This window comes from Embiotoca jacksoni, unplaced genomic scaffold (genome assembly GCF_022577435.1).
Source record: "Embiotoca jacksoni isolate LCO1_2020_lvr unplaced genomic scaffold, fEmbJac1.0.p SCAF_9, whole genome shotgun sequence".
Taxonomy (NCBI): domain Eukaryota; kingdom Metazoa; phylum Chordata; class Actinopteri; family Embiotocidae; genus Embiotoca; species Embiotoca jacksoni.
The window spans coordinates 6,894,325-6,904,983 of NW_027185447.1; the positions used below are offsets into that span (position 1 = coordinate 6,894,325).

At 41.4% G+C, this 10,659-nt stretch overlaps 1 protein-coding gene and 1 pseudogene across 2 annotated transcripts; both read right to left on the minus strand.

Moving 5' to 3' along the window:
• Positions 1 to 5: 5 nt before the first annotated feature.
• Positions 6 to 3,803, minus strand: LOC138192882 (uncharacterized; annotated as a pseudogene).
• Positions 3,804 to 4,519: 716 nt separating this feature from the next.
• On the minus strand, positions 4,520 to 10,408 carry rer1 (retention in endoplasmic reticulum sorting receptor 1). 2 transcript variants are annotated; one of them, XM_069140974.1, is made up of 8 exons: positions 10,295 to 10,407; positions 8,728 to 8,809; positions 8,403 to 8,507; positions 7,791 to 7,887; positions 7,197 to 7,275; positions 6,594 to 6,729; positions 6,436 to 6,490; positions 4,520 to 5,015 (listed from the first exon to the last, which is right to left on the minus strand). In XM_069140974.1, the coding sequence occupies exons 2-8, from the start codon at positions 8,806 to 8,808 to the stop codon at positions 5,005 to 5,007; spliced, it is 564 nt and encodes a 187-aa protein (XP_068997075.1). In that variant the 5' UTR covers position 8,809; positions 10,295 to 10,407; the 3' UTR covers positions 4,520 to 5,004. The 2 variants fall into 2 exon arrangements, with proteins under 2 accessions (XP_068997075.1, XP_068997074.1); XM_069140973.1 differs by having other exon boundaries at positions 4,520 to 6,490; positions 10,295 to 10,408.
• Positions 10,409 to 10,659: the final 251 nt, after the last annotated feature.

Sequence of the window (10,659 nt, forward strand, 5' to 3'; positions counted from 1 at the left end):
ATGACTCAGTATTTGGAGAAACCGTTGTTGGCGAGCACAGAGATCAGACGTTTCTTGTAGTTGGTCACCAGGTTTGAACACATCTCAGGAGGGATTTTGGTCCACTCCTCTTTGCAGATCCTCTCCAAATCCTTAAAGATGCTGTAAAGCAAATTCCAAGATTTGCTTCTCAGTACATTATATACACGTGAAATGAGTTGCTGAAAGCATGTGCAAAGCTAGAAAACTTTGTAGCTCTGAAATGTGGAGTTAGACCGCTGAACAGTTTCTTATCCGTCTTCAGCTCAGGTTTTTTAAGGCGGCGCGAAAATCCAACCTGTCTACGTCACAGCAACCTATCTACGTCAGATCATAGCCGGTTCATATAACCTCTCACATGGTGAAACGCTATAAAAGCCTGGAGCTAATTTGCATAAAAGGTCATCCCACTGGACTTCAGTTCTAATCCTGCCGTAGTCAGATTGTTATCGTACATCAGCTAGCTGCTACAGAACGTCTCCCCCCACCCGCAAGTGCATCTTTCCTGGATGCAAGAACCTCCAAAGCAGCGCTGCATCGCTATTTAAATTTCCTATTGATGAAGGAAAAAGAGGTGGATTGATTTCATGAAGAGCTAAAAGAGACTTTAGGATTAACACCAACAGCCGCCTCTGCAGGGACCATTTCATGGCGGATTGTTACACCAACTTCCACCGGAGACGGACGGAGTTCACGGACACACCGCTTCTCCTGCAGCGCGGAGCTGAACCGAGCTTCACCCTCACGGCCGTTCGTCTCTCGGTCGCACCGGCACTGTCCGCCGCCGCCGCCGCCGCTGGCAGAGGGTCCGCTGTCGGCCGAGTGTCCGCCCGCTGCCGCCGGTTCACCACTCAGCTCAGTTCTGTGTGCTTGTTATAATTATACTAGATAACTTTTCCAGAGGTAACTCTTATCTTAGCAAACCGCTAACGTGATTTTATTCTTATTTTAGTATTATTATACTTTATTTTCATGAAATGGGAGCCAACGTGCCAGTTAGCTTCTATTGAGCTCGTAGCCGAGCAGAGTTCAGAGGAAAATGCTCCGATAACCGCGGACTGTTTTATACGTCTCAATATAGCTACGATAAGGAACTATAATATATGTAACTCTGTATTTTACATGTCGGGGTGATGGTAAACATGGACCAGAGGATATCTTGTCCTCCTGATTAATGAGGGTTGTTGTTTTTGTACTCCGGTGTGTATAGTTACAATCACCGACCCCCTCGGTTACATGTACCGGTACCGGTCCGGATAAACGAGCCCGACTACATGTGCAGGAGGCTGAAGAGATCAGGTGGAGGTGGAGGAGGAGGTGGAGGGACATCAGTGGAAGAGAAAGACTGTCGGCTTGACCTGAGCAGGTTCAAAGTTTGAATTGACATGTGATATAATGAATTGATGTGATGTAATGAATTGACATGTGATGTAATGAATTGACGTGACGTAATGAATTGACATGTGATGTAATGAATTGATGTGATGTAATGAATTGACATGTGATGTAATGAATTGATGTGATGTAATGAATTGACATGTGATGTAATGCAGCGTTATGCATGTTGCAGACGTTACAGAACTAAATCAACTCCTCCGCTCTTGTTATCTCCACTATTGTAATGCAGGTGGCTGTATGTTTTAGGTCATTGTCGTGCTGGAAGACCCGTCCACGACCCATTTTCAGTGTCCTGGCTGAGGGAAGGAGGTTGTCGCCCAAGATTTCACGGCACATGGCTCCGTCCATCCTCCCCTCGATGCGGTGAAGTCATCCTGTCCCCTTAGCAGAGAAACACCCCCAAAGTATAATGTTTCCACCTCCATGCTTGACGGTGTTCTTGGGGTTATAGTCAGCATTTCTCTTCCTCCAAACACGGCGAGTCGAGTTGATGCCAAAGAGCTGGGTTTTGGTCTCGTCTGACCACATCACCTTCTCCCAAGCCTTCTCTGAATCATTCAGGTGTTCTTTGGCAAACTTCAGACGGGCCTGTATGTAGCATAAGGGAGCTTTTATCACTCTCTGGGCCTTTGTGTCATCCCTTAATTATGAGGCCATCACTAGTCAATCACGGTGGGCAAGCATCATATAAATGCGGTGGGGATTCCCTTAGGTTCCCCCCTGACGTCAAACGCGTGTCCCGCTTCTGGTCTGCCTGACTTCCGCCACTGTTGCAAGTATGCCAGAGTGCCGCGGTATTGTTTCTGTCAGTCGTGCTTTTCTGGTATTATATTGGCTTTCTGTGGTTTTTGTAGACGATCTCTTGGGCTCCCCTCATCCTGCACAGGTGACTCGCCTCATCAGTGTCGGTCTCGATTACTCCTGATTTTATTATATTATGGTGTCACGTTCGTAACCACGTTGTGTTTACATAGCTGCTGGTAGCAGCGCTACATGCCCTCCTCCCCCCTTCTGGAGCGGACAAACGTTGCTTGATCGGGGACTTTTGGCGGGTTGGTGTGGAACTTTGCCAGAAAGTGGCTAACCCTGCTCATGTTTAAGAACGCTACTGTTTTGCCTACCATGTTTTGCCTACCGTGTTTTGCCTACCGTGTTTTGCCTACCGGGTACCGCCTTACTCTGTGCTGCTTTTGTCTCCAGTGCCTGACGCTGCTCAACTACCGGGGTTCGCTTGCTCTTGACAGCACTGCGCCCCTGCTTCGTACTGTTTCATGTCAGCGTCACACTGTTGTTTTGAATGGAAAAAACTCCTTTTAGCTTGAGCCATTTTACTGTGCGTGTATTTTGACAGAGGATGTTTAGTTCCACTGTGGAATTTTGTTTACACAAATTGGGTAGCTGAGTTATTTTGGTTGTTTGGTTTTGTCTTTTCTTATTTTTCTTTCTTTAAAGTGGAGCCTTGTTAATTGTGTTCCCTGTCTCTGTAGGAGCTGCTGGGCCTAAGGTGGTGGGGTTGGTGCCTCCTGGTGTTGGTGTTTCCCTTCGTGTGCTGTGTGGTTTGGTGCACCCCTGGTTCTGAACCCTCACGTGTGCTTGCGTGTGTCTGAGTGATTTTGTGCCCACGTGTGATCGGGGTGCCTCCTCTTTTTGGGATCCTCACCTTTAATGGTCCACCTCTCCACTGCTAAGCCACAGCCCTGAACATCTCTTTTAAATTATTGTATAGGGCTCTTTTATTAGTAGTTGGTGTTTAAAAAGATCTTTGATTGAACCACTGTTTTGAATAATGAATGTCACAATAAAGATTCATTGTTTGTAATGGAACCATGTCTCCTGCTCATCAGTATAACAAACCTGAGTGCCTTCTGAGTTCCCGATACTGTGTGGGCAAAACTTATTCTTTAGGTGAAATTCCTAAGGTGGCGTTGTCGTACTCTTACTAATACTATTGGTTAATGTCCTTGTAAACTCTAATCACACCCTCCTCCCGCCACATGTACATGTGCCTTGAGCAGGGGACCTTGCGGGTGCTGCAGGATTTTAATCCATTACGGCGCAGTGTGTTACCAATGGTTTTCTTGGTGACTGGAACTTGACGGAAGTGGAAGGAACTTGTTAATGATTAACAAGTTCCTTCCGTGTAGTTCTGGGCTGATCCCTTACCTTCCTCATGATCATCGATACCCCTTGAGGCCAGATCTTGCGTGGAGCCCCAGACCGATGGTGATTGATGGTCATTTTGTGTTTCTTCCATTTCCGAATAATCGCACCAACAGTAGTCTCCCTTCACCGAGCTGCTTTCCGATGGTCTTTTAGCCCATTCCAGCCTTGCGCAGGTCTACAATCCTGTCCCTGATGTCCTTAGACAGCTCTTTGGTCTTGCCCATGGTGGAGAGGTTGGAAACTGATTGATTGTGCACAGGTGTCTTTTTTACAGGTAACGAGTTGACATTCGGAGTACTTTCTTAAAGCGAGAGGACAAATCTAACCGGTCTGTGGGAGCCAGAATTCTTGCTGGTTGGTAGGGGATCAAATACTTATTTCACACAATCAAATGCAAATCAATTTATAACTTTTATATGATGTGATTTTCTGGATTTTTTTTCTTTTATATTCTGTCTCTCAATGGTAAAATAAACCTACCATTACAATTATAGACTGTTCATTTCTGTCAGTGAGCAAACTTGGGGTTTTCCCAGACAATTATAACACTCAGATGCAGTACCCAAGTATTTTTTCACAGCCTCTAAGCCGCTATAACTTCATTGTAAGCTCTGTTTTACTAATGTTTGCTGATTATTGTTTTTATGGCAGACAAGAGCATTTTATAATAATAATAATAATAGTGCAAAATGATGTGAAAATGCATAGTTCTCAGTCAACTAACTGCCAACCTCCCCCAGGTACCACAGGTCCTGAGCTCTCCAAAAACCAGGGAAAACCCAGAAATTAGTACTAAATTTGAAAATGATGCTTGTCCCCCTTACGTTTCAGCAGGAGACTGAAAATATGTATACAGAAAATAGAAGTGCGTTGGGCCCACATCATTTTTTTTAGTTGTCAGTAATGAATATCTACAAAATATGAAGCCAAGACACCGATGTACTGTTCGAAGGGACACTGCCTCTTTAATAGCATTTGGAGTGAAAAAATTACACTTAAGTTATTAAAATCAAATTTTTGTTTGTAACTGTAGCACAAGAAAACAACATGCAATCCATGAAAAACATATTCAGAAACCAATTAACCAGTTTTGCTTTTATCAGTTTCAACTGAAATGGATTTAAACACTTGGAAACAGTATGATGGTTGGATGAAAAGAAAAAAAAAATGAAAATAAAAATCTCAAGAAAATTTAATATTTTAAAATATATATATATACACAAATCCAGACAACCCTTTGAAACACAAACTTTTTACAGGAGAATGTTCGATCCCTTACTACAGTGCTGATCAAAGTTTAGTAATGACAGATTCCCAGTATTCTGATAGAAAAAAAAAGAAAATCAACTGGTTCATAGAAATGAATGCGTGATCGGCACCCACTTCATCCATTTGTTATAACAAAAGCTCTCAATCTCTGTTTTCTTATGTTTCCTCTGCAAAAGAAAGAGAACAACAGTTTGCTTGGAATGACTATATTTACCATCAGAATGTTTTTCAAAGTAAACACAGATTTCTAAAGGACTACAACAGCTAGTCTACACAAACCAAACCTCAGTCTTTGAAACACAGATGGATAAATGTTTCAAGGAGAAGAGGTCGATGGGGTAAACTTGCTCGACTGTTTTGTCAGATTGAGCATGTCATAAATTGGACTTGAATACTGGCTTTGCACTTTAAAGACACAGTTATATTTTGAGTATTTATCCCAATATAGGTGTACAAATCTGAGGTAAAGCAAATTCAGCAAGTTGCAATTTAACATAAACACCCCCTTCAACTCTACCCCCACCCAAAGTGATCTTTAAAAATTTAGTTTCTAGAGGTGCTCAGCAACACAGTATCCCATTTGTTAACTCTACAAAGGGGCAAAAGTGGAAAGAACTGGTTCTAAATTACACCAGACTACAGGAGACTAAATTAGTTGGGATTAGTGACACCCTCCTTGAATTATGCACTCAATTATGTGGTGGGTGGCCGACAATTCAAATGCAGTGAAAGATAATCATCTAGATAATATATAGAATCACATTAGTAGCCAATTCAAGATAAATAATAATCAAAAATAATTTGTGCTAAGCCTAATAATTTCAAGAGATAAAGTCTGATTGGTGTTTTTCTGCCCGTCATGAATGCATATTCAAGTGAAATGTGACTAATTTCTCCAAAGTGTCTTCATTTAGTACAGAGGACAACTGCCTGAGACATTTGTAAGTCAAAGCAGCACATTTCAATCACAAAACATGAAATGAATCAACTTGAAGAGCCTGGCTTTTTCATCAGATTTCACCCTATATCTAATCATGTTCTTTTGCTACTAACTCCACTGACTTTAAGTATAGTACTTGTTACAAATAAGTAAGAACGATATATTAATCAAAAGTTGGCAGACTTGGGAGAGGGAAATGTACTGGAATCACCACCGGAATAAAAAATAATCACACATTTTACTGCAAATTGTTTTCAGTGTGGTTCCATCTGGGTGACCTTATACTTACCCTATGGGGTTAAAAAAAAAAAGAAAAAGGGAAAAGGCAGCACTGTGTCTCACCTATTACTGAATTAATGCAGACCAATCATCAAAAAAAAAAGTCAAAAAAAAAAAAAAGTCAAAAAAAAATCTTAATAGACAAAGGCAAAATTTCCAGACTAATTTGATCCGTGCTGCTCATATCCTCATCCAACACTGTGAATCATGGATCAAAACTCCTATTTTTCATGTTACTGTCCAGCTTACAAAAAAAGATCTCTAACCCTCTTCACTCCCCATTAGCTGAGACCAATAGATTTAAAAGGAGAAGGAGAGGAAGGGTACATTTTTTTAACTAGCAAAAGGTTTCCCTGTGTCGTCCTTGCCTTTGTATGTCCTCTTCCCGTGTGTGAAGGGTAGGTATCTGTACTTGACCATATGCTGGAGGAAGGTGGGGAAGAAAAGGAAGAGAATTAGCAACAGGTATTTATAGATCTTGCTTAAACATGTTTACCACCGTGTCAGTGCATGTGTCAGTTTTTACCTTAATCTGCCTCTTCATGGTGATGCAAAAGAGCATGATGAAGTACATTACAAGTATAGGCCAAAACACTGGCACATTGAAGGCATCAAAAAATGTGCAAATCATGGCGATGACGATGCCTTTTGTCGCTGAGTGCCTGGCCAAAAAAAAAAAAGGAACATCAGTTAAAACAGTGTACCTATCTGTTTTCTATTAATCATGTCCTCTCTTGCTGCTCCTGTACATGGCAGGCAAGGCCCAACACAGCATAGATGCTACATTAACAGCATGTCCCTTAAAATACATGTATATATACAGTAGCTGCTCAAAGATAATTTACTTTGAAATATTGTCAAGTCTAATGAAAAGTTCTGTTATAGACATGACCTATGGAAGACAGCGATGAAGTTAAAGATAAAGTTGAGCTGATATAATATGACAATGGGTCACAAGCAAATACATAACAATTAATTCAACCCAATATCTTTGGTTTATGCTAAAATGCTTTTCCGAATGAGCTCCGCATGACTTAATATTTGGCCACACGGGTCATTCTGAAGAACAGAATTTGCAATCACTCTGGATGACAGGAATAGACGGCCAGATCACGAGCTGGACTCTCACCAGAATTTGAATTCAGGCAACCTCCTGATGAAAGGGCGGAACTCCTCGTTCTGCTTGGTAGGAAGGGCCGGGCCCTCATCTACAGGACAGACAGGTTACAGGGTGATGCAGTGGTTTTCACATTCTACAACAACTTAAGTACAAAGGAAATGTTCTTCAGGTCACAAAGGGTGCATGGATGTATGTTGTTGTATGTTTGACTTGGATGTATTTTTTTGGAGTCATCATTCTAAATGTTAAATTACACACTTTAAGCCAAACACTTTCTTTAGGAATTACAACTTTATCCTCAAATATATGAATGCACAATAGCGTTCTGTTGTTTGGATATATACATACATATATATATATATATATATATATATACATATATATATACACACACACACACACACACACATACCAGGAAACGTATAACTGTAAATACATTGACGTGTACCTGTGTGGTTTGACAAAGCACTGTCAGTAAAACCCGCTTTTACTTTGACCTTTGATGGAAGTGATATTGAGCATACCAGGAGGTAACCTGCTGCCACACACACACAACATGGGCACATTCCAAAAAACAGATCTGATTGAATTGCTTCAACTTGCCTTCGTCAAGCAGTGAGGGATCCACTTTTGGCGATAGAAAAGCAATGAACAGGTTGAGATGGTAGATTCCCAAAGCATATGTTACTATATACCAACCCTGAAAAGCATCATGAGAAAATTACATTAAAAGTTTTTCTGGACAGCAATTAAACATAAACGTGCATCTTTGTTAGTGACAAGTACAAAGTTGTGAAATCAGAACATGCAATGAGACAAAATTCTAATCCAAACATTTCACACAAAAAACAGATGAGTTACATATGAACCATGTTATTCAAACACTTAAAAGCATGGATCATCTTCCCCTTCAAAATAAAAGAATGAAGATGTGTAGTCTCCCCTAAAGCCAATCTTTCACCTAGGATAAAAAAAACGTCAAAGACCAAAAACATTGATCTATTAAAATGTAATACAGGACAACAACAGCACAAACTGCTAGTTAAACAATTAATAAAGCTATTTAAAAAAAAAGAGTGGACACTTTCAACTTCACAAAGGTAATTGGCATTCAAGTAAATAGTTTCATGACACTATTGTTTGTATAACAGCTTTTGTTGCTTACATTCTCGATTGATAATAAGATGATCTGAAAAACTGGAAAACCACAATTACCTGTAGTATGTACACTCTGATCATGTAGACAGCAGTAAGTAGTAGAGTGGCTGCCCACCGCACTGCATGGAAGGGTGTCGACTTGTCTAGCCATGACTGATAGATCTGTTACAAAAATACATCGAAGAAACGAAGCCATCAGAGGTAGAAGATACGATCTCTCACTTTAAGTTCATGCTATTCTCCTAACAGCCACTGGGAAACATCACCCTTTGCGTTGTGACATGACTTCCACTAAACTGAAAGCTCAGATGTGACATTAAGAAGTATGTTTCGATCCCTAATTACTTGACATATCTGTAATTTGAGTGATAAGAGACATTACCTGTCCAATCCCTGTGAAAAAGGCAGCAATTACAGATGGTTTCCCATGGATTGACTCCCCAACACTGTCCCCTTCTGACATTCTGCCAGTCAGGATAAAAAAAAAAAAAACAAACAAAAACAACCACATTTTGATTAGTGCTTCATGGATATACGTGACCTGGCTCGTCTGATTTAAAACAAGACTTTTGATGCGATGTGGTGGACAGCATCATGAGCTCGCACGCATCCAGTCCACTATACTCCTTCCACTCTCGCAATACTACAAATACGCCTGTTCTCAATTAAAAACACACTGTGCCTGCTTGTTAATGGAGGATTAATTAGGACGGAAATGTACCGAATATTTATAGAACCAGAAGTGTGTAACTGTGAGAAGCAGAGTCTTGGTTCAGTCCTTGTTATGGACTCGTTCAACTGCAATGTAGAGAGTCCAGATGGGCAGCTGTCTGAAAATATATCATATATATATATATGTATGTATGTATGTATGTATGTATATATATATATATATATATATGTATGTATGGTATGTATGTACATATATATATGTAGGTAGACAACACCTCGGGAGAGATCAAATATAGCAGAGCTTCTTTTAAAAGGAGTTTTTATGAGTGAAACATAAAGATGAGTGCAGGTCTGTTTCAAACGACTCTGTAACGAGGACATCATGAATTTCCTCGGTGTCGTTCGCCGGATGTCCACTCAAACTACAACGTTCACTGCAGCGTGAGGTCAAGTTGTTTTGGTTGTTTGACGACCAGCACGTTGAATGATGAACTCCGGCGTGAAATCTTCTTCCCAGAAAGGCAACACCGTCCTGAGGTGTCCGCGGTTTGGCTTGGCTAACCTTAGCTGCTGAACCAGCTAACAGGCTCGGGGCTGTCAAGGAAGTCACCGAGCACGTTTTATTGATCAAAACAACAATAATAACGCAGTTAACATCGAAGGAAAAAACCTTCCGCAGCTATTACTGACATTTCCTCTGTGAAACCGTTTTAAATTCTTCCCGGTAGCTTTTTTTTTTTTTTTTTTTTTTTTTTTTTTTTTTTTACAAGTTAGCGCTTGAGCTAGCTCTCTAAACGCACAGTACCTTTTACCCACAAATCACGGCTCGTGTGGGATTTGTAGTTTTATTAAAAACTTCCGTCATCCCGCGTCGACGCCGACATGAACTTACGTCACTACATTTCCCACAAGTCCGACGCACCGGCGCACTGGAGCCAGACAAAAAGAATTGTAGTTCGTTACGCGCGCTCTTCCCGTCGCGAGCGTTGTTTCCCGAGATGCACCTGAACTACAAATCCCAGGAACCAACACGAATACTTGACAACTCACTTCCGGAGAAGCGCTACTCAGCTGCCAACAACTCCACAGCTAACCCAGCTAGCACGTTCAGAAACAAAACGGGATCTTCAACCAAACCGGGTCCGTCACCTCCCACCGATGGGGTTGTTTTCAATTGGGTTTCCGTTTGATTCAATACCTGTCTGCGTCTCTCGGCCGCGTTTGCAAAAGCAGCAAAAAAAAAATAATCAGATAAAGTCATCAATGACGGTCCTCACCTGATCCGGCCGCTGTGTCACTACCCGGCTGTACCTAGCTAGCTAAACTAGCCGCTTCTCGTGCAACCTGGTGTGAACACGTCAGTACTTCCGCGAGGATTCGAACAAACTGCAAGGCAGCATAGTCGAGCCCCGAGAGCTCGATGTAGTAGTCGAGCCCCGAGAGCTCGATGTAGTAGTCGAGCCCCGAGAGAGCTCGATGTAGTAGTCGAGCCCCGAGAGAGCTCGCTGTAGCACTAAGGCTCGATCAGTCATTGCACGATTAGTTATGTGTCTAAATAACTCAAATGTCCATTAAAAAAAACAAAAAAAAACCTCAGCCCACTGAGTTGAAAACCTTTTTATTACTTTAATAAAGAGAGACA

What these genes read in the sequence shown, in the direction of transcription:
- rer1 (XM_069140973.1), bottom strand. Translation starts at nt 8,808, where the DNA reads ATGTCAGAAGGGGACAGTGTTGGGGAGTCAATCCATGGGAAACCATCT. An exon ending in TTTTCACAGGGATTGGACAG is followed by an intron (nt 8,508 to 8,727) that starts GTAATGTCTCTT and finishes TTTTTGTAACAG; the next exon opens with ATCTATCAGTCATGGCTAGA. An exon ending in TCCCTCACTGCTTGACGAAG is followed by an intron (nt 7,276 to 7,790) that starts GCAAGTTGAAGC and finishes TCTGTCCTGTAG; the next exon opens with ATGAGGGCCCGGCCCTTCCT.